At 38.4% G+C, this 23,875-nt stretch overlaps 1 protein-coding gene across 3 annotated transcripts in view; it reads left to right on the top strand.

Annotated features, from left to right (window-relative positions):
* The first annotated feature begins 6,448 nt into the window (after window positions 1–6,448).
* Window positions 6,449–23,875, top strand: part of LOC137975904 (transmembrane protein 120B-A-like) — a 44,139-nt gene continuing 26,712 nt past the window's right edge. Inside the window, exons 1-4 of one of the 3 annotated variants that reach the window (XM_068823111.1) lie at window positions 6,449–6,543; window positions 8,025–8,146; window positions 16,014–16,133; window positions 23,084–23,137. In XM_068823111.1, the coding sequence (XP_068679212.1) occupies window positions 6,460–6,543; window positions 8,025–8,146; window positions 16,014–16,133; window positions 23,084–23,137 (380 nt within the window). In that variant the 5' untranslated portion in view covers window positions 6,449–6,459. Of the gene's footprint in view, window positions 6,544–8,024; window positions 8,147–16,013; window positions 16,134–16,419; window positions 16,610–16,749; window positions 17,834–23,083; window positions 23,138–23,875 lie in introns of those variants that run through there. The other 2 variants (XM_068823110.1, XM_068823112.1) reach the window with 2 other exon arrangements.

Here is a 23,875-nt window from a genome sequence, read left to right as displayed (position 1 = left end):
AAAATAGCTCTTGCTGGAACCGAAACATATGATCTCCGCTTTTACTTAAGGTCTCGGTAAAGGTAAAATTTGGCGTCTCGCAAAAATTTTTTTTTACAAATCTTGAATCGGTGGCCTGTGAAGTATATTTTCTCGAAAAAAAATCTGAAAAATTAATTTTAAAACCGCTAAAATCGCTTTTCTTTGTTTCCCGCCATAATCTGCGCGCGAAATATGATTGACGTATTATGTCAATCACGCGTGAAAGGATTGCGTATTAATTGCAGCCTTCACCCGAGATCTGCTGCCATAGCACGTACCCAAACGCTGATTGGCTCAGCATAATGGGCTTTCAAGTAGGAGGCGGAGTTGTTCAGCAGACCGTGAACTGCACGCGAAATCGTCAAGCTCGATTTACTAGGGGTTTATTTTGACGTCAAAATTACAACTTCTCGGACCTTCTGTCCCGACGGGTTTAAGATATCGCTTCCAAATTTTCAATTCTAATAGATGATTGTAGTACCCCAAATATCGTGTGAGGAATTTTTCTTTTGTTTTTGGAGACTGATTTTGTGGCACTTTTTCTGCCCAAATTAAGTGTGAGCTTTGGTGCGTGATATTTCCTTCTTTATATATATCAAAAATTCCTCACACGGTATTGGAGTGCATTCATCTGTGACTAAGATGCAACAAAGTGTAGTTATTTTTGCAATAAAGTGAAGGGGCAAGAGCTTCTGCAGCAGACTCGGTCGTTTGAGGCCTCAAAACTAAAGGCAATATTAAATACCAAAAACTAAAACGTTATTCAATTAATTCAATATATTAGCCTTAATATGATATATAGTTTGATCCTATACAAAAAAATAGCCGCGCGACAATTTTATTTTTCCGCGGACATCTCATTTTCCTTTACCGAAACCTTAAAAACTGCCCCTTTGCGTCGTTTCCGATCTCACTTGTGGTCAGTGTGCCGGACTCTTCCTCTTCACTGAGCGACTTTCAAAGTGCGTACGGCAGTACGTTTGTCCAAGGTTTTGAGGAAATGTTTATCAAACAGTTATAAGGTTATTAACTGACCAACCCATCCTCCACCTCAAATTTATCTGATGCACAATCGCTAATTTGCTCTGAATTGACTATTATCGTTAATAGACCATATTCGTATTCCCAGTATTGGACTGGAACTAGCTTGCAATGGAGGATAATGCGGGGGAATATATTAAAAAGTAATTGCATTTGAAAAGAGTTCCCCGCATTAGCCTCCATTGCAAGCTAGTTCCAGTCCAATACTGAGAATACGAATATGGTCTATTTAGACGACTGAAAGATTGACATGGATTATGGGAAATGGTCATGAAAAGACAAACAACCTGTGTATGGACACAGGACTCAAACCTGGGAATGTTGATTAATAGGCCATTTTCGAAATATCAAATATTCAGTTTGGTAGCGAGACGTCGACAGTGATGACACAAACAATAGAAACACGTTGGAATGAATGTGAAAAATATTTATTTATTTATTTAATGGCAACACATTACAAAGGAAGGGAAAAAAAGAGAAGGAAAATATAGCGCGATAAGGATGATCCACAAAAGAGTCCGAGACCCCATACGAGGCAGGTCTAGATCACCTCGGGATATTTATTTACATATCATCCACTTTCCTTTGTCGTTGTCCTGACTGCCTCACTATCAAGCTGAAGTTTAATATACCGAAAAAGGCCTATTTCACCCGTCATCTAACCAGTTGAACACCACACCGCTAGCTGCTCAGGGACAAGATGTTAAAAGACCATCATGAATTTGATAATGCTGTGTTATTACTGGGCAACAAACAATGTTAAACACTGCAAAAGGTCGATTACAAACTTCACGACAAAGCTAAACATTGTAAAATCAAAGCTTACGCCTAATTAATCTAGCTTAGGCGTAACTACTCTTCAGCAATAATATTCTGTGGGAGACTTAAATAAATATTTTTTTCTAGAGAGCGGTGACCTGATCTTTAGTGTTGAAGCGAAGTGAAGTGGTTCCTTTAGAGTTAAAACGCCGCGTTCAAATCCTATTCACGGATATAATTTTTATCTTCCTTATTTTCTCTCACGCGGTTACTACAAGTCCTGGGACGCAGTGTCCTAAACTAACGATAATAGTCAATTCAGAGTAAATTAGCAATTGTGTATATCTGATAAATTCGGGGAGGAGAACATGTTGATTAATCATATCTAAAGTTAAAGTTGTAATATCGGTACTACTATGTATTTTTCAAATCAGTATTTGCCTTATTTATAACCATTTGGGCGTGAAAAATAGTTTGATGTTAACTACTTTTAACGAGAATTTCATACATTTTTGTCAATCTTAGTGAATTTAGGAGAGCCTCAACTTAGTTTATTGGGTGTTCTGTCATTTGTTCTACAAAAAAAAAAATAGAATTGCTTATTATGTTATTAATAGTTTTTGTTACCACTGTTTCTCCTCTAAACATTTTTCGATTAAAATCCCGTGATGTTTTTGGTTTTAAGTGATTATGATTCCCCCATACAAGTCCTTATATTCTTCATGATCCTTTCTTTCTTTGGCACTGGTGGTTCCACTGAAAAATAGCGCTGGTCAAGATACCATTTAAATACTCCAGAGCATAGTTAATAGATGTAGGCTGGTTATGAAACTCGACAAGTTTCTTTGTTTCATGTTTTTGTTCGCTTTTTTGGCCTTGACCCTGCACAAAACCCGACAAAAACACGCTTTTTTCGCAGGATAACCAATCAAAAGCTTCGACTAATTTATTAGAAATTAACTTGCGAACCAAAAACAAAAGATTGTGCAGGGTCACGGTCGGTTCAACATCTAATTGCGACTGTATTGTTCCTACTTTTGAAATTCCCAGGGTTTCATAACCAGTCCCTAGATTAACTATGTCCAAAGGAAACAAGGTGGCCTTCCCCTGGATGGGGGGCAGGGGTGGTCTATGTTTTTTCAAAAGGAGATATTAATTTGCAACTCAGTGGAAATCTCATACTGAAAATAATCCCTTCCTTGCAGAAACAAACATCACGTCTAGGCTGCCTGTGTTGTTCCTTGTATTTTAAGTGATTCTTAAGGATTGTGACTTGAGCGATGCAATTGACCCTTTTTCACCAGTAAGAAGCAAACCAAGCAAAGCACGACTTCTTGAAAGTGCGCCTGATTTCCTCACATTTTCTCGAGTTGTTTTGTAATCCTATTTCCCACTCACTTTTTGTCCCAAATTCCCATTGATGAGTTAAAAACTTAACTCTTTTGCTAATGGTGTGAAAACGAACACTTGTACAAAATTTCTTGACGAGTCGTGTGCAGAATCTGGATTTTACACTGATTGGACGAAAAAACAAAACGGTCCGATGGTTAGAATAGACCAATTTCGATATATTAAAATTCACTCAATCTCGAGGCTCTGGGAAATATACTCATACAATTCCTTATATTTATTCCCCAGAGCCTCGAGATGATGTCTTTTGTTCGGGACTGAATTTTATTATATCTCTCAGATAGTACGCGCGCTGTAATTGGCTAAATTAGCGGGCCGTATTCTACAGTACGGCCCGCTGTACAGCCCGCTAAATTTAAAATTTCGACAAAACATCATCTAGCGAGTTTTTCATGTCATTTCTGTTGCATAAACTTGTACTGAAAACTGTTTGAATCTTGCAAGCAACTATTTTAAACTTAACAGCCAGGAAGATTTAGTTTTTGGGATTTTGGCACGGCATTCTTTGTGACAGTTGAACCTTCCGCTTCACTTTGACTAGTTTCCTTGCCCGCGCGCCGGTTAACCTCAGAGATATAATAAATATCTTACTAACCTCGTTTTCTCGGTCCGTACTGTAAGTTACGGATCCTCGTTTTTCCCGTTGATTTATGGCCCGCGCGCTTCGCGCTTGGGCCATAAATCAACGGGAAAAAACTCGGTCCGTAACTTACAGTACGGACCTCGAACTCGGTTAGTAAGAGGTATTTAATATATCGAACTGGTCTATTGCAAATCATACATCCGGTCTAATCTTTCTGCACCCGAACCACATCTTGAACGCCTGATGGCAGGTTACAGTCTCGTGAGAAAAGTGAAGGAAGAGTTTCTGTAGCAGTAATTTCGTCTCTTCAAGTTTTATTTTCAAATCCTTAATGCCGGAAGCTGCTCATAAAATGCATCCAGACGCCGATTTAGACAAAGAAGATGTCGTGGCGTTCGGGATTTGGCAAAAGAGTAATTTACTTGTCGATTCCGAATTGCATCTTTCAAGTTACTGATTCGAAAACATTTGAAAGATGCAGTCAGTCTCCTAAATGTACACAATAACTGAAGACTTGTTACCACAGAATCAAAGCTTACTCTATTTGCGATAAGATAAAGGACTCTGAAGTTGACTCTGGCTAAAAAAAGACGAATAACTTGACGTTTCGGTTACTCCTGTAACCTTCTTCAGCAAAATGCAAATTTCCTGTAAATCTGATTGTCACGCCCAAAAAGCATGATTCCAGATAACATTACCGTTATCTAAGGCGTTTTTCTTGCCGCGAAAGACGTAAAAGCGAAAAGTGAAAGATAAACACATGATAGCAGGTACAGCAAATCAGCGATCGCGACAGCTACATGTGGGACCAGAAAACCTAGAGCGCTTACCATTCGACCAAATTTCCGGAAATTCCGGTACAGAATTAAATGGTAAGGAATGTTTCGAAAAATTAGTTTGGAAAATTTCGGTCAACCCCTGGAGGTTGTCCTTTTTCTCGAAAATTTGGAAATTTCCGGAATTCTCTTTACCATTTGAAGTTCCGTTTCTCTTCATGCTTGGTCCCAGTTTTTCCCCCGCGACTGGCGAGTGAAAATGGAAGAGTTCTTCCAATGCGCGCGTGTTATACTTTACAAGCGACGATTTGTCATTATATTTGCCACACCTTTGTGTTGATGAGAACGGAGAAATCGCACCACCTACCTGTAAGTTTCAAACAAACCGGATTATCAAAGCTTTTGACAATAAATATTGCGACAGAACATTTCTTAAAACATTCTAAGATCTAAAAAGCTAAAAGTCGAGTAAAAATCGACGACGTTTCGACGTTACCATAACGTCATTATCACGTCAAAAATGTATAAAACTAAAAATACAAATACAAAGACGAACAATAAGAGATAAGAGTAATTTACAAGTTAACCAAAAAGTTTCAAGAAATTCAAACCTAATTTGAACGTCCAAACGGACTCCATACATGCGAAACTTTTTGTTTAACTTGTAAATTATTCTTATCTCTCATTGTTCGTCTTAGTATTTATAGTCCTTAGTTTTATACATTTTTGACTTGATAATGACGTATGGTAACGTCAAAACGCCGAAACGTCGTCGATTTTAATTCAACTTTTTAGCTTTTTAGATCTTAGAATGTTTTTAAGAAATGTTCTGTCGCAAGTTTTTATTATCAAATGTTTATCTAAGTCACTTCTTTTCCCGATTATCAAAGCAATATTTTATTGCAGATCGATGCTTTGTTGTTGTACGGCAATCTATACGTTAATAAACAACTGATGTATATTGGCCTGACAGATCAACAACCTCCTGGGATATTCGCCTGAGAACACGGGTTACACTACTCAAAGTAATGTCGAACCTGTCAGCGACCGCTCGAGCAGGATTTGCTTTTGCGGTGGATTTGCTGCTCGTTCAGATCCTGAAGGTTTTCAAATGGCATTCTTCCCATGGGCATGACCGCTTTAGCGAAAACTTGCATGTTTCAGTCGTCATGCGGAAATGACTTTGAAATTCGTCAGAAAAATATGAAGGTAAATTATTGTTCCTGAAAAGCCCCTTTGGGGAGGTTAAATAATGTATGTATGTAAGGTAAAGTGCCTTCAAAATAGTCGCGGATTCGATTTGAATTTCTCCTCGTACAACTGCTTACAATTCTGAAATAAACAATGTCGTCGCTGACATCAGAAAACCCGTTTACTCAGAGTCGTCTAATATAAGTACTTGCAGACAATTTTTTACGCAAAGGACAGCTGAAAAAAGTGGAAGCGCCGGATCTTGGGAGATCTAGCCAGCAAATAATTTGTAGATTTAAAACAAAATAATACTGCAAGGCTGGTTGTACGGCTGGCCGTGCCTGACGAAATATTGGTAAATCAAAAAATATATATCCTCACAGCCGTACAACCAGCCTTGTAGTATTATTTTGTGTTAAACCAATAAAAGTATTGTTCCAGTATTGTTATCGAGTTTGGATTTGTCGCCAACTCATGAGCTCGACTGCGTGGGAACCAATGTCCGGTGTGGCAACCAACCAGAAAAAAACCGTTCCATTCGCCGAGTGAAATTTTCGGATTACAAACCGGAGTTTTTGGTCGAATGGTAAGCGCTCGTAGCCTCCATGAACGCGTTGCGTGCCTATGTTTTCAACGATTCTTCGCTCCAGTCCTAAAGCCGTTTCAAACTTCGCCAAAATGGCGGCGATAGCACGGATCTCTAGCTTGCAGGAATGGGAGGAAGAATGGGATGTCTTGGAAGAGGAAACGCAGAAGTTTAAGGTTTTTATTTTACTGCTAATCGAACTAAGTATTTTTCTGCTAAATTAATGCTTGTACTACGTTAGGGGTGGCTCATTTCAAATCAAAACAGCGTGCCTATTCAATACACTAGCTCGTACAGCCTGTCGACCTTTTGGCGAATGTTATGAATTATTTAGTGTAAGGTAGCAGTAAATTAATTTGCGTGAAAAGAACCTCCAAGGAAGTGTTTTAAGATCGAGCAAATCATCACAAGCTGATAAATATATATATTTTTTGTCACATGCAGACCGCGATATTGCCCACCCTTCTCACGGGTCAAAGGTTCCCTCGCGGTCTCAACCCGGGTTTGATTGTAATGATTTACTGTATCTGGAAGCTTCAGAGTAAAAGGTTATCATTTTACAGATTTACATGACGGATGTGGCAAACCGAAACAACCATTTCCATTGAAAATTATTAATGTGGAACAATTAGGCTTTCGACTTCCCAGTTCTGTGAGTGTAAATAAATGGTTAGCGTGTCCATTCGTACACAAGTCGACTCGGACCCACTCGAGTTGTACCCAACTCTCACTCGATTCGTACCCAAATCAAGGATAGACCAATTCAAATCTCCTGGGATTAAGATTCTTTTTGTATTGTATTTGTAAAGTTCCACTGTGACCAAAAAATCAATTCTTATTTTTCTATGGATTTCAACATTAAGCAACCGAAGTTTTAAGCCTTTGTTTCGAAAAGACACCTGTTTATTTTAACTGGAATTTTCCAATTTACAGGAGTTCCTGCATAAAGACGCCATTTTAAAGATGATTTACCTTGGAAAACGGCTAAAAAGCCTTCGTTACCTTCAATTTCATAAATATTCTAAGTTCAAGGCGTTATTTTGCACGTGGGGGGCCTGGTACGAATCTCATTCTTAAAGAGTCGCCAATTGGTGTAACACAAACACGCCCTTTGTTCAGATTAGCAAATCTGTTCAGAAATATGATACTGCACACAAAAACAAAGTGTAAGAAGCTAGTCGTTGCATACAGGAATATTAATAATTATTGATCATTCATTTGGCATGTTAGCTGTGTCCTTTCAACTTTTAACATGGTGCACCAATAGTGCAGAAGACCTCATTTTTTTTACTTGTCCCAACTAATGTCGATCAAGATTCATAATTACTGTTCCCTAAATGTCTTTAGGCCAGTAAAAACGTGTGTTTTTTTTTTATCCTGAAACCTTGAAAAACAAGCTTAAAATTGCTCAGAAAAAAATTGCATAATTTACAATATTTATCACATAATTGGCCTTTGCAATCGCATAATCTGCCCAGCACATTTCGCACAATTTGCATTTTTTCATCGCACCCTATCAGAAGGCTTGTCATTAAGAAACCTTGTTCTTTGATTGATGATAATAATGCTCTTTCTGTAGACTATTTGAGAACTTTGAGTCTTTGTCTTAGCATAATCTCAGTAAAAAGTTGTAGTCTCTATGTTTTTCTTGTTTTAGCAAACAAAGTTTCAAGATTATCTTGAGAAAATGGATGAATTTCATGCTAGTCAAAAATCCTGTGTGTCTGCTGTGAATTTACAGAAAAGAAGACTCGCAGATTTTCGGCAATCCCTTCAACGGTATGTGAGGATGTAAAGGTTGCTAGAGTATGAAACCTTGTGTGACTAGTTGCCATGAGTTGTTACTCAGTTAAGTTATGATACACATTTATTTACCACTTCCCTGTTGGGACATTGACAATGCTGTTTGTTGTGCATTTTATAATTACATATAATTAAATAGAGCTGTTACAGCTGTAGACTGCTCGCGGTCCCTTCTGAGTTAGTCAAACCGCTCACTTTGGTCATGCAAGCATAAAGGAACTGCAAGATCTTCTGTAACCGACGCGTTCAGAATCTCACGCTGCACCAGCAACGGGAGATTCTGAAGGGTCCGTTGACAATATTTATGGACCGCTGACAGATTTTTTTGACCAGTTAATTACTTCTTGTCAGATTGTGACGCCAATCTGTCTTTGATTTTTCCTTCAAAATTAATGGCTAACACATGGGACCCAACCAAGAACAGAAACTTGCGTTCAAAGCTCTCCTGTCGGGCAAGTATGTTATGGCTGTGCTATGACTTGTGTTTCTGGCAAGACCATTATTTATGAGAGCTTTGTAATCTCGGTACAAGTGACCCAAATCAAGCGCCATTGATCAGGATAGTTTCTTGTCGCAGCATCACAGAAGACCAGATTTGATCAAATGTAAGGGTAGTTGCCTTCAAGAAGAAGGGGAGTTTGTTGAATGACATGGCTTCTAACAAGTATTGAGTCATCTTTTCTGCGGAACAAGCTCTGTCTTCTGACTTCACTGACTTAATGATAGATGATGAGTCCTCCGTTCTAAACAAGAATTTTTCCCTGATAGTTGTAGACAAACATCAAACTGCCGAAACTTGCCAAACACTCCAACATTAAATTAAATTGAGTACAGTAGTTTTTCTGTGGTTTCATTTGTTCAATCAGCTAGATGGACTACATATATCTGGGATAGAAATCCCTGCCCTTTGTGCTGCAGAAGTAGCCGCTGGAGAAAATGTCTGATACGTACATGTACAATGTAAATCATGCGGTATTAATTCTGAGCCCCTCTCTGCAGAAGTAATAGCAAGTACAGTAGGAATACCAGCTTTCTACTGGGTTGCTTTTATTAATGATAGTTGCTCATTAGAGCCCTAACCTTCAGTCTGTGGTTGTGTCACAAACAAGTCTGAGTGATAGCCATTTAGGGTATGAAACTTGAAGCCTGCTTTGAACTGACTGACCCTGGAGGAAGTTCAACCCTGTATCTACATGTACATGCAAAGATGCTGAAAGGGGATTGACGTGTTGTTCACGGCACCAACAAGTCCACTTTCTCCCAGCTGAGGAGTAAATTTTTTCTGTCGTGGTTCTCCATGCAGCCAAGGGCGGCAGTCTTTGAGCTGGCTGTGAAACTGATAAACCTTGGTATCGACTCCTGGGACTAGCCATGCGGTTAGTTGAAGGTGCACAAGAGGATGCACTTTGTCCTCCTGTTTCAGTAGCCCTGGGAAAGAAGGGAGCAGTATGAGATTGTGTATAGTCATTTCTAGTAAAACTTCTACCACAACTGAGTTTCCAACATTGGCCTCACAATAAATTGTCAACTGAGAAACTGACTGTAGCAGAACCTGCCCCAGACACTGCTGTTAGTGTACATGTATGACAGGAAACAAAATTACACATTTCAGCCTGTCGTACACTGTACACAGTCGCAGTGGTGAGAGCACTTGCCCTCCACCCCTGTGGAGCCATGTGATTGTGCTCCACTTGCTCTTATATGTAACTACACCATACCATCTCATGAGGTGTATCAAGCCCGTTGGGAGCTCATCAGTTATTGTCTTGTGGTTGTATTTTATAATTTTAATGTTGTCAGGTTTTAATGCACATCAACGTTTTGGCTAATAAAGAAATTGATGAAAGGAAATAATTAAATCCAAAAATTAATAATTTGAAAAAGTACATGAATGTGTATGTTTAATTTTTTAGCATACCATACATGATCGTACATGCACATGTAGCTACAGTCCCTGACAAAACCTCTTGAGACAAATTATTGATTATGCAGACAATATACTGGTATATGTAGATTTATGAAGAAATGCACCCCCTCCCCCCAAAATCCAGGGCTTGAAATAATTGCAACTCAGTGGTCGCGATTTTAGGAACTGATCGCCAGCTGGTGACTCATGTTTTGTCTGATAACCCAGGATAAACAGTAGACAACTTTTGTATATGAATCTTTATTATTATGATGAAGTCGTTCCGAACTGGTAGCTAGAACACGACTCACCTTTCTTTCCCCATTAAAATAATGTATAAATACTACAAGAAAATCAGTTTCTCACATTGTTAATTAATAGCACAAAATGTACTTTGATACTAGTACTTTGATCACCACGTTTACTAGGCGGCATAATTGTTTTAGCGGCTTCATGGGATTGTGGGCGCAGTAAAGCACTGTATGTTTCTTCCCGGTTACGTGAATTTTGCGCCCGGAAGATGAAGATTCAGCAAGAAGGTTAATTTAAAATTTAAATCCATTGTCAGTTGTGAATGCTGAAAATGTAGATTTAGCCATATTACCGAAGGACCTTCTCAAAACTAGCTTGATATTGATAATATATTGATAATGAACCTGGACGCCGCATATTTGAAATTTGCATGGAACCTTCAAAAAGCAACCTGTACCCTCAACATAAAGTGGGTTGGAGAACTAGTCTCCTCTGTTAGAAAGCGAACACCTGCAAAAGTGACTGCACAATGTGATTAATAAATGGAGATACTGTAAATATCGGTAGAAAAGAATGTTAAGAAACCATGTTCCTCTGATTCTAAAAGCTACTGAAACCATATACAAGCCACTCCTTTTATTTAATCTCGGTCGGAGACTGGTACGAGCATTGTGGTTGTGTGGGGGCCTGGGCCAAGCAATTGTAGTATTGCATTTGGTCGCAATTCTCACAGGAAGAATGGGGCTGAAACTGAATTCTCAAATATGCAAAGTGATGAGAATGAATACACAAAGAGAAGACAAAGTAGTGATCAGTAGAGAGGAAGTAGAAGACGTCGAAGAGTTTGTATATCTGGGTGTGACAGTGACAAAAGAGGGTGGTGGCACAGAAGACATCAAGAAACGCTTAAGTAAGGCACGTGGAGCATTTTTCAACTTGAAGAAGACCTGGAACACATGGAACATTGGTCGGAACACAAAAATCAAACTGTTTAAGACCTTGGTTTGACCAGTTCTACTGTATGGATGTGAAGCATGGAATCTAACAGCTGCTGAGGATACGAAGCTGGATGGATTTCAATTCTCATGCCTGAGACTGATTCTAAGAATTCGGTGGCCGCAACGTATCCGAAACGGCACAATTTCCCAAGTAACAGGCATAAAGAAGATCAGCGATGAAATCCGAAGGAGAAGATGGAATTGGATTGGCCATGTGCTCAGAAAGGGGAGGAATGATGATTGCGTGGTGGCGATGGAGTGGCAACCTGAAGGGAAGAGAAAAGTGAGACGACCTAAAACCACATGGAGAAGAATGGTTGAAAAAGAATCCAGGCACGAGGGGTGAACCAGCTGGACGGAAAAAAGGGGCGTAGCGCAAGACAGGGCTAGTTGGCAAGAGAAAGTTACAGCCTTATGCGCCTCATGGCGTGCAGAGAACTAACTAACTATGAGTCTTAGCATTTCTTTGATATAGTTTGTGGGGATTGGAGGGTTATTTTTGTTAAAGTTTTCGTATGCTTTGCATACTGGAGTGATTCCCTCTTCCTGTGGTATGTTTGTATGTAGGCTTGTGATGTCCTTGATACAAGGAAAGTTCGTTTTCCTATCTTCGTCTCTTCAATGAAACTGATAAAATCTGTAGAATCTTTAAATCACTTGAAGTGTGCATTTCCTGCCGGAAAAGTTGAAGAAATAATCAGGGTTTGTACGCGTCTTGAAAACCCTTGAAAAGCCTTGAATTTTGAGAGTACATTTTCAAGGCCTTGGAAGTCCTTGAAAATCTCTGCTCTTCATTCCTGGTCCTTGAAAGGCCTTGAATTTTTTCTGACCCGCATTTTTAATCTTTGAAAACTTCTGTGAAAATAATCAGCCATTCAAGTCATGTCATACAAACGCGATGAGCTGTGGGGTCGAGAATGGTTTCCAGTGCCTTTGCATTATTTTCATGCATGTACATGTACGTTATGGAAAATGAGAAAGAATTATGGAGTCAGACTATTTCCATGGGTAATTTCTTCGACAAAAATGAAAAGGAGGTCCTTGAAATTTCAAAATTTTTCCCTTGAAAGTCCGTAAAAAGTACTTGAATTTTTGGTATAAAAAAGTGCACAAACCCTGAATAATGGACTGGTTTGTTTCCTTTTATGCTGATGTGTCTTGAATGAAGCTAGAAAATTTGGCACTTGTTCCATGTGAAAATGTGTTGACCAAACATTGTTCAGTATTCAAAAATAAATGTCAATCACACTTCAGAAAGGAATACTGCGGGTTTAGACAAGGATTTTTTTTGTCCCCTTTATGTGGGGGATTATCCTCATTTTGGTAAGGATTAGACCCACAAATATGTCCCCTGTATGCACTCAGCCCGTACGAAAATTTGTGGCCTGACTGAGCGAGATTCGGGCCAGATTCAGGCCATAAAGCTGTATTTAAGGCAAGAACTGAGCGAGACACAGCGACACAACCATTACGTAAATTTTTGTCACGCTTGTGCGACTGTGCAACTGGTTTGATTATCGCCAATAGTGTGGCGTGAGTGAGCGAGAAAAAGTGAAAACCCAGTTTATTCCTTTACACCACTGTAACGAGACATTTGTCACGCTATATTATTGGTGAAACTCAGGCTGCTCACTTGTTATTCGATACATAAGTGATCCCCACTTGTTATTCATTAAGAAAAGATTAGTAGAAATAGATCAGGGGTTACTCAAAAATGCAAATTAGTTACTTACTGTAACTCTGGCTGTCGTTCTAATGCATTAAATTATTTGCTGCATTTCTGTACATGTAGTCCATCCCTGTGGGTAAAAAGTGAGCAAACCATTTTTTACCATGCTGAATTTTGAGCTAAAATGCATGTATAATATGCCTGGATATTTTTTCCAAGTGATACATTTATCGTGATACCCACCCGTATCCGGAGTGGTAAGTTCAAATAGCTTAGCATGTTCAGGAGAAGCAATCTAGCTACCTCAAGACAGCATTATCCTGGTTGCCCAAAACGGAGGATAATAATTAAATATATATTTTTAATGATAGGAATTGCTTGTCGCTGGACGAAAAACCTTTAAGAGGGCAGAGCAACGTTTGAGCTTTGGCTAACCGATAATTAAATATTTGCAACCGCTTTTGGCACGAGTTTCAGTTTAATTGTCAAGTGCATTTCACCCAAATACCTGAATCTCTACACAAATGCAGAGCTTTTTCTTTCCATTTAGTACACTAATCAACCAGATCAAAACAGCATTTATTTGCTCTAATTAATATTGTCGGAAACACTTTTCTCTTTTATGAAATATATTGTAAACAATGTATGAGGATTTAAAATTAATGAGAAACTAGGAACGAACACCTCGCTATCTGATCACAAATCACTGTGTGGAAACCTGGGCCTGGTTGTTCAAAAGCCGATAAACGCTAATCCCAGATTAAAAATTAACCAAGAAGTTTATTTCTCTACTCTCAAATGCTGTTCGACGCTGATATTTGGATAAAATTTACATTAGTAGATGTCGATCTTGAAAAACTAAAATAAGCAAAAGGAAGTTTAACCAAAAAGTTGAAAACATGAAACAAAAGCTTTCGCTAATCCTGGATTAAGTTAATCGGCTTTCGAACAACCGGGCCCTGGCTGCTAACATGCCTACCTTATTATGGACACTTTAAATGACTTCAGTCGCATTTTGTTCTATGCTAAAAGCTGGTACATTCTTGTTATTTAAGTTACCTTAAACTGAAACATGTTTCTGTCTTACATGACTCATGTTTACTGCAGTTGGTCTCAGTCAAGAATTGTTCCATTACTTATTGGCACGGAAGCTAAAGATAGGATCTTTCGAATAAGGATAAACTTAGTCTGTTAACCCTTTGGTTGTAACCACTAAAAGTGTATACACATTTTGTTATTCTGCTTCCAGTATCAAAACAAGTCCACAATGTCGTCGTAAGTCATGCAAACAAAAAACAGTGGTACTGTCTATGGGGGTGGGGGGAGTGGCACGGGATTTCTAGTTTATAATTTATAATGGAACTATTAAAGTAGGCATAGTTTCAATTATGGCCTGTTTTGTTCCTGTTTGTACTGATTTCAATGTTTCTTATAAATAATGTATCAGGATACCGCAATGTACCCTCACCCCCTGACAGATGATACTTCATATCCTCATTGTAATAAGCTGAGAAATAGGCTTGTGAGTGAGACAAAATTTAATACGGAGAAACTTACAGAAAATCACTTATGTCTTACATGTAAAGTTATTCAGTCCCCTATCAGGTATCATAATAAAATTGACCATCTACGGGCATCCGTTCACTGTTTGCGTGACTTACGGCTAAATTGTGGACTTGTTTTGAAACTGGAAGGTGTGTACTGACAGAAAAATGCATGTATCACATTTTTAGTGGTTACAACCAAGACATGGACTCTTGCTATAACCAAAGGGTTAACAGACTGAGTTTCTGGTTATCCGAAAGACCCTATCTTTAGTTTCTGTGCCAATAAATGCCACTTTTTTTTCTGTCGCGCAACATTCAAGCTTATCATGGCGTACTTCTCTGAGTAGCGGTAAATTTTCCCAGCTTTCTTTCCTGTAATTACCACTATTAACAAAGGGTCTTAGTTTTCGTACTACAAAAACTAAGACCAGGTCTTAGGTCTTAGTTTTCGTAACACCCGAAACTAACGTCACGCCATAAATAAATGTATGTATCGTTCATTAGCGTGATTTTTTTGTTTTTTTTTATGACCTGAATCTCAGAATATCGTCCAATTGTCAGAGTAGTACAAATGTCCCTCTCCATTCTCGCTCAATTATCATTCAATTTTTATTGCTCCTGTCAGGCTGATTACTGTCACGCTCTGTATCGCTCATCAGCGAGACTTTTTATGGCCCGAATCTTGCCCGCATCTCGTCCAGAATTTTCATACAGGAGGGCATTATCCTTCTTTGGTTTTGTTTTGTGGTTAATGCCCCATTTTTCCCGGGGGGGGGGGGGGGGGGGGGGGGGATTTACAGTGACAGGTGCATAAAGGTAAGTTGCTTGCCACACGAGCTGTAGAAGAATAAAGAACTATGTTTTGAAGAGGTGAAAAGCAAGCAGGATGAAGGACCCATGTTTGCCTTGCTATGGAAAACACAGACTGTGCTTTGCTCCATTCAAATAACCTAAAGAGCACCACCACTAAACTAAAGGCAAAGCCGAAAACAGCAATGGCTTTAGAGATCTTTCTAGTGCTTTTTTTGTGCCTTTTAATGATAATGACTTTCCTTGCATGCAAAGTTGGTGACCAAATTTTCCCCATTAGTCGCCAGCTGGCACCTGAGCAAAATGTTAATTTCAAGCTCTGAAATCAATGCTGGTGCTCTTTCAAGGTGAAATAATTTTATGTTTAGCAAGGAAAATTAGACGGAAAACAACATTGCATAGGGGTGAAGTAAGGTATCATATTTGGCAAGATCGAAATTTATTGTGACAACTCTGTAATTGTCTCAACAGTTTTGTCGGGTATTGTAGTTTGCATGTAGTAACGAAAGAATGTTTTATATTTATAAAATTATTAAAGGTTCATAAAACTCACTAAATGTAATAATTCATGTCTCCTGCCATAATTATATGATATGAGATGTAAACTCACATGAACAATATGGAAAATGATAAAAAAACGATAATGAGTTTTGTTCTGCAGGTTCATGAAAGGAGAATTAACTGATGAGCAGAAAGCACATGGTTGCCAACTTCAGTTGAAAATTGCTGAACTGGAAAGAAAGATTAAATTTTTTGAAACTAGTCTTCCTTCACAAGCAGGGTAAGTAGTTTGAACTTTACCAGAAAGTGTGCAAAAGCTGTACAAAAGCTGTAGAAATGTCTCAACCTAATATTTGCTTTTACAGTGTAATATTGAGCTTCACTGAGTGTGTTTTAAGTCACAAGCACTTTTTCAGGTCGCTTAGCGAGTGACAACCAGAAATCCAATGAAAACATTCCGATTCCCAACTCACTTAAAGTTAAGTGAATAGAATTCTCATTAAATTTAAGTCACCAAACCAGGTACATGTAGCTTAAGCGAGTGGGTAATTAATTTCAGCCAGGGAGGAGTCGCTTGCAGTTACATGTATCCATCTGACAGGGCTGTCAAATCTGAAATACAACACAATGTGCTATTTTGAATTTATTCCTCCCATGAAACTTCTGTGGCAAGTGAAGCAAAATGGAAAGAGCAAATTTTCCACTCTATGATCCTAGAAGCATCCCAACAAATGACACACAATCAAGCAATGCAAGGTGAGTTTATTCCCTTTAAAGGTTGGAGATGCAAAGCATTCAGCTAACCTAACAAATCATTTCCTTTAGGGTGTCTCGCTTTGTTATTCCTCAATTGAGCGATCACTATAAACCCTAACCCTAAGCCCATATATTTTCAGTCCAGCCCTATGGCTTCCACCACGAAGACTTGCCCGACCAGAATCACCGATGGAATCGCAAACAAGCACCACGACGAGCCTATACCGGAGTGCTAGTGCAAGTGGTTCAGTTGAAGACCATGTTGCCAGCAAGGAAAACAAGACCAGCACCAAAGTCCGCTCCCCCAACTGGTCAGATGCAGAAATCCGTTTTCTAATAGGACTATGGAAGGATCGTTATCCGATCAGCAAAAGGCACAACTCAGCTGTGTGGGAATCTATTGCCAAAGAACTCAATAGTCTATTGAGGGAACAGGGACTTGCGTCCATCCGCACAGCAGCCCAATGCAAGGCTAAAAAAAAGAATCTGGCAGACGATTATAAACGTGTGAAGGATCGTAACAACAAAAGCGGAAACGGCAGTGGAACTTTCACATATTTTGAAGAACTAAATGAAATACTGGGCTGCAGAGCCAAAATTACCCCGAAAACCGTCATTGAGTGTGGTTTTGATGACAACAACTCTGCAATTCCTGGACCATCGTGCCAAGCAATGGAAGAGTTATCAGAGTCTGGTGATTCTGAGAGTGACGAAGAGGAGCAGACCCTTTCACAAGTGCCGTTTAGATGTGAACTAGCAGCCAAAAAAGAAAAAAGTCCTTTGGCTAGTACTCTAAATTCATCCAAACAAAATGGCCAAAAATCTTTCAAGAGAAAACCTGGAAGCCAGCCCGATAATAATGCCTCTAGTTTTTCCAATCAGCCTCCAGTTAAAAGGTTGAAAAGAAGAGAATCTAGTGGCCAGAGCTCTGGCAGTGCAGAATATTTTTCCTTTTTAAATGAAAGCCAGAAACGGGATCATGAATTTTTTGAACGGCTTGCTGAAAAAGAGGCGGAAAGGGAAATCAAAAGCCAAGAATTGATGGTCTCCATGGTCAAAGAAGTCGCTAAGATCTTTAAGGGAGAATAACTGAGCCCATGTGAAAGTTTAACTTTTTATGGACAAATATCACATCAACAAAAGTCCATGGCCTGTTTGCTCAAAGCCTGGTTAGCGCTAATCATTGAGTAAGAGAAATTGATATCAAAACCTATACATTGTAGGTTTCCATGGTAAATGTAAACATGTATTTATCGCTGGTTAGCGCTAACCATGCTTTGGGCAACCCAGGCCAGGAAAAGTAACTTTGTTTTTAATACCGTTTTGTTTATCCAGAAATAATTTTTTCCAAGATATGTTGACAAAACTTACATGAATTATACAGTGTAACTGAGACATATAAAATTTATATATAATAATTATTTGAAGACAAGCAAAAAGAAAGTACTATCATAATCATTTTTTCCAAAATTATTTTGTTGAAGTAACGGAGCACCAAGACTAGTCTAATTTGAAAGTGTTTGTTGCAGGTACACCTTGTTGAGAAAATTTATGCTTTTCATTAATTTTTGTTATCACATTTCAACAGAAGCACATGAACTTAAAGTGTTTAACTCTGGTTTGAGCTTATTTGGATGTAATGTAGCTCGTGCATCTTGCTGTGCGTGCAGCTTCGTTTTTAGTTTTGTCCATATTTGGGCATAAAATTGGTGTGCTAAAATCCCCAGCTTTGCTCCAAGAAAAAGAGTTGCAATTTACACGCTTCAAAGTCAATAAAACTTCTAGTTAGTTATCTGAGCAATGAGGCTATATTTTATTCACTGAAATTGGGATTTGAGGTGCTCTTTTTGGATAATGTTGTTCATATACTCCAGTTACTCCTTTATCTTGTTCCTTAGCCAAGAGCCTTGCAATTCACATAACCTAGGGGTGGGGGGAGGTTGTCTGGTTTATCATCCTCACAGTCCAAAGCCGCATTGTTGTGATTTTCAATTCAAAATTGTTATGATGCAAAATACAGCAGGCTGTAATGGTCAGAGGTATGTTCTCTACGGATTAGTCTAGTTTGACTAAGAGACAACGCCATCTCCCTTGCAACACTCCAAATGCCCATTTGTAAACTCCGTTGCCCTAGTTAGTTCTTTGTTAAAGCTTCGTTGACTATACACCAATTAGTAAGTTTGTATGCCGGATCAGCTACAAGAAGGGGCTTTATTTACGTGTAGTATTGTCCCATCTTCCACTTTGTTGACTAGTGAGCTCATGCGGAAACACTTGCATCATAGATACCCCCTGCATAACCAGTAGTCCCATGTCAAAAGCGGCTTTTTGCATCCACAACACCTTGTAGACTATGCTATGGAACTGCTTCCTATTGTAATAGTCAGTAGGGTCATTTTGGGGGGCGATAATGGGTATAATTATGTGATGCATCAATGGCTCCAACCACTTGGGGAAAACAATTGCAACCTATCTCTTGGAATTCGTCATTTGCCTCCTTTTGGGAACTTGTTGAAATCCTTAGCGGTCATCAGAAGTGCTGAGCAAAATAATATTAATCTTTTAATTTTAGCGTAGTGCATCTTCCAACTCCAAATTTAACAAGTCCTGTGGTCCTCTACAAATTTCGTGTTGTGAGCCACCACAACAAACAGCTACACGCTTCTCCACAGGAACCGCTTGTCTCACGTTTGTGTCTCATAGAACCAAATTGCAGACAACTGAAACGTTTGCCAAGTGAGATGTGGAAATGTTCACTCCAAATGTTATCAGTGTATTGGTTTAAAACCATGTTCTCAAAGCAGAATGGCAGTCTTTCTGGGACCCACACAATTTTCCTTCTGTGGCATATCTTTCTATTTTATCAAGTTTTGCCACAATACAATTACATAATTATATTAATGTAAAAACGGTAGAGATAACAATGTCGAGGAGGCCTAAAAGAAACTGAAGTTTATGTTAATTAGGCCCCCTCAGTTTTAGTTTTGTAGAATAGAATTAAGAAAGTAAACAAAAACATGGCAACAGATATTATTATTATTATACTAATAATTGAAAAATACAGAATTAAAAGGAAAGTAAAAGCTGCCATAATCGTAATACTTAACACATTTATATAAGAATACCAATAGTTATTACGAATAAAATTTCATGCCTTAAGAGCTTTTTTAAAGGAGGCAGGGGAGAACGAGTTAACAATCTCAGAGAATGATGAAAAATGCACCCTTCTTATTCTTCTCCTTCCTCAAGGTGCAAGCAATCTAAACCTTTGCTTAAATGGCTTTCTTCGTTGGACACGAACAAAGTGCGTAAAATAGTATAATAAGAAGGGGGTACAAAAGTCATACAAGCTTTGTTTGGAGTTCCGTAGAGCTGTATTAATCAAATTGATGCATTCCCGTACGCTCTCTCTTCCTATTATATTATCTACAAAACTAGTTTGCCTAAATGGTAGAAATGCTGCCGAGGGGAAGTTCAGTTATGCTTGCGGTAATTTAAGGACAGTTCTTGCATGGAATTGAAGGGAGATTTTAATAGGTCTTGAGCAGGGATGGTACCAAACGTGGACCTCCTCCTGGACGCCACTCTTGAGAAGAAAGAAAACAATAGCTGGTTCTAACAGTGATTTCGTCAAATTCTAACATTAAAATCACAAGGTCTTCTGAATTTTTATCCAAAGGAGGTTAAAGTTGACCTAGAAATAAATCTTTTTTTAAATTTTGAGTTCCATGACATCTTTCGTTCCGAAAATACAGCATTTCCAAATTGTCTCCTTGTGTGACACCATGATACAACGCTATTTCCCCAAAAATCTCAGCGGCTTGAGCCTTTCATACACATGTATTTTATCTCATGAGTGAAAAGTAAGCGCCTTCATCGCAAAGTGAACTCCAGATGTTTTCGTTGATTACGGTGTGCCATATTGGTGGACCACATGGCGGCTCCATACAAAACTCTATCAAGTTGCATGAAACGCTTAAGCAAATAACTCAGAAACGATGTACGTACCGCACAGACCTGAGATTTGAGAGGTGATTAAAAGATTTGTTTTCAACAATATGCCAAGTTCTTGACCTTTTTCATAGAACGATTTCGAATTTATGTTTTGTTGCGTGACAGTCAGAGGATACGAGAAGCAAAATGAAGAACAGAGTAGGCTCTAATCTTCTGTGTAAAGATCATACCACGTATTTTAATTTCTCTATTCATGCATAACCACAATTCCCTGCACCTTTGGCCACAATCCCTTGTGTTTCAAAGAAAAATGTGTTCTCCCAATTAGAAAGATGCCTTGTTCGTTCGCTTTAGGCTCGCTCACTGCGGCAACAATGAAATAATTTATAATCTTACCCAGGAAAACAAGTTACTGTATTATTAAGTTACTTAACAAAGTCTCCAAACAAATACCTTCAGGAATGTTAAGCAAGACTGCAGCGGTCGTGAAAACACACTCATTATGATTCTTTCTCGTATGTGTAAAATGTTGGTTTTAGACAAATGTATGATGTACATGTTTTTTTAATTATTAATATTTTTTGTTTTCCATTTTCATAATCAAGAGGTCTGGGTGTAGTGTTTTCAAACACTATTGTTGTTTGCAAATGTTTAAGCTCACGGTTTTGCTTCTATGTGCATACTTTGTTCATGTAGCCTGTGCACAGACTCTCCAGTTTTTCACACCAGTGAACTTGCAGGATACATATAGTAGAATCCCGATTTCTCGAACCTCCAGATAACTCATGACAGTTGTCATTTCCCTTGGAATTGAGGCACTCTACGACTCTAATTTTACCCCCGATTTCTCAAACCCCCGATAACTCGAAACTCCCGAAAACTCGAATTCTCGGCTCCCTTGGGAAAAATTAACCCTCAAAACTCGATCGAACCTTTGAAAATTTACACACTTGCCACTGCTGATGATGCCCTTCCATTCAAGACTTTGGGAGAAGAAATGTGCAGTCCCTGAACTTGCATTGGCAGGTGTAATGCCTGACATTGTCATTAAATGTGACATTAATATATGAGCCTCAAACTGACAAGTTCAAGCTGTCTACATGATCTGCAGATATTGAAGATGGTGATGAGTCGAAATGGGTGCAGAGAATGGTGTTGAGATTGTACATGAACCACCAAAGCCACCATCACGTTGTGAAGTACACCATGCAATTGGGGTACTTGACACATTCAGCTTTTTTGCTTATGAGACCTACGTCGGAAAATCTGCACCAAAGTACCCAGAGCATTTCAAAAGTTATAGACAAAAGTTTCATGGTTGCAAAATGGCAACAACATTAGTTTTGTATTGGTATTAGTACTGTACTCTTCCAATTACACTGTGCATGTACATGTAATTGCCACTCTTGAAGACAAAATCCGGAATACATTGAAGGACCCCTTGTGGATCAGACAGTGTTTTTTGTCCCTTCCAAAGCATTTGCTGTCACTTTATTGGCTGGGGTGCTTTCATCTAACTTAAGAAGGCTCAAAAGGGTTTTCTGCTGAGCGTGCATAAGCCACACACGCAGTTCTAAAAGCTGTTCGCGTCAGCTCATGATTCAAAGTGTGTCACCAGAAATAAACAAATACCGCTAATTTCGCTCACCTTTCCTCTAAATCTTATACATATGGAATATAAATAGACATTTCCTATTCACGATAACAACAACGAAAATTGTACACGCACGGTTTAATGGTCACTTAAATCCGTTTGTGTTGGCCTGTAGCTTCACTCGCGCATGCACCCGAATGAGCGGGTGACGCATGCGTAAATACCGTTCTTGTAACCCCCTCATTTTTCCTGAGTTTGCAAATTTACTCGCTTATATCTCTGCTTCCGGACAATGAATTTTTTTCATTTTTTGCATGTTAGCTTAGACTAATTTAAAACGTTTGTCTTTCAATTTTAAAGAAATTCTGTAGGTGAAAAAAGCAATTAGCGATACATTTCAAAAAAACTTATTTTTACTGAAAAACTGACCTACAGATTTTGTTGAATTTTAAATGTTTTATAGATTATTTCGAACATTATCTGGTAACGCTCAATGAGAAGAATTCACCGTCCCATTTTTTTTCAAAAAAGACAATATATCTTGTATTTATGGCTCAAAGGAATGCCTTATATCGTTGCCATGGTAACGTTATTTTGGAGGAAAATGTGATGTGAGAAATCAATGATGGGTACTTAATACCGTGGCCAAATTTTGTCTTGATATGATTACCCTAACTGTATCTAAAAACAGAATAATTTATGTTTATTTGTTTGGAAAAAGGAGAAACTATTTCGAGCCTCCTTAAACTGTGTGCAAACAAACCTTCTTATGTAAATTCTTATAAACATTCTTCTTCATTCTTCATCCCCTTCATTGGAAGCAAGCTGTCATTGACAGTTAAACAAGACTCACCATTTTTCAGGATAATCAGGAGCAACAGTAACAGACCTTTTCAAAATTAATGTTATCTTTATCTTTCTTGCAGGTTGTTCCTGAAGTGTTGCTTGGGGAATATTAATGTCTCATTGTATAACAAAAAGTAAGTGTTCAATACACGCTCTTTTTTTGTCTAAGGTGTTTCCTAAAAGAGACCTTGAATCATATCTGAATTAGTAACATTCAATTTTGATGTTAAGACCCAGAATCATCATCATCATCACTGATTACTATAATAATAATTCTGGTTTTACGTTTAGCTTTTGCTCTCAACAAGATTTTAGACTAGCCCATGGGCAAAACTGAAGATTGCCGAATAACAAAAATACCACTGTCATCTGCTTTTCATTGTGTGACATGCATTTACTGTAATCCTAAAATACTAAAATATGCAAAGTTTGTAAACATGTAAACTTAGTTTCCTTTTTTAAATATGCTAATTCTACATTGTATTGTAGCAATCTTCTTACAGGGTGTCAAGTTCCTATTTTTTCCTTTGTTTTGGCCTGCTTCCTATTTTCTCCTATTTTTTCAAGAAATTCCTTTTTTTTCTTATTAATTTTTTGGGGTCTTTCTTAGTGCAGGGGAACATTTTGAAATATTTGAGATAAAATTCTCAATAAAATTGGTAAATTATTCAAAAAAAAAAAAAGAAAGCGGAGAATTTATAGCCTGTGTGAATGATAGTTAACCTTCTGAAATTCGTGCCCAGACTTTCTCAGTGTTTTCTGGGAGGCCATTTGCATGCTTGTGCAGCTGCTATGTGGAATTAATATAAGGAGGCAAGTAATTCAATCCAATTTCATCGATCCTCTTTGTTTTTGGACAATAGTTGTGTTAT

This window comes from Montipora foliosa, chromosome 11 (genome assembly GCF_036669935.1).
Source record: "Montipora foliosa isolate CH-2021 chromosome 11, ASM3666993v2, whole genome shotgun sequence".
NCBI lineage: Eukaryota > Metazoa > Cnidaria > Anthozoa > Scleractinia > Acroporidae > Montipora > Montipora foliosa.
The sequence above is the reverse complement of the archived record's forward strand: the minus strand, read 5'-3'. Positions and strand labels throughout refer to the sequence as shown.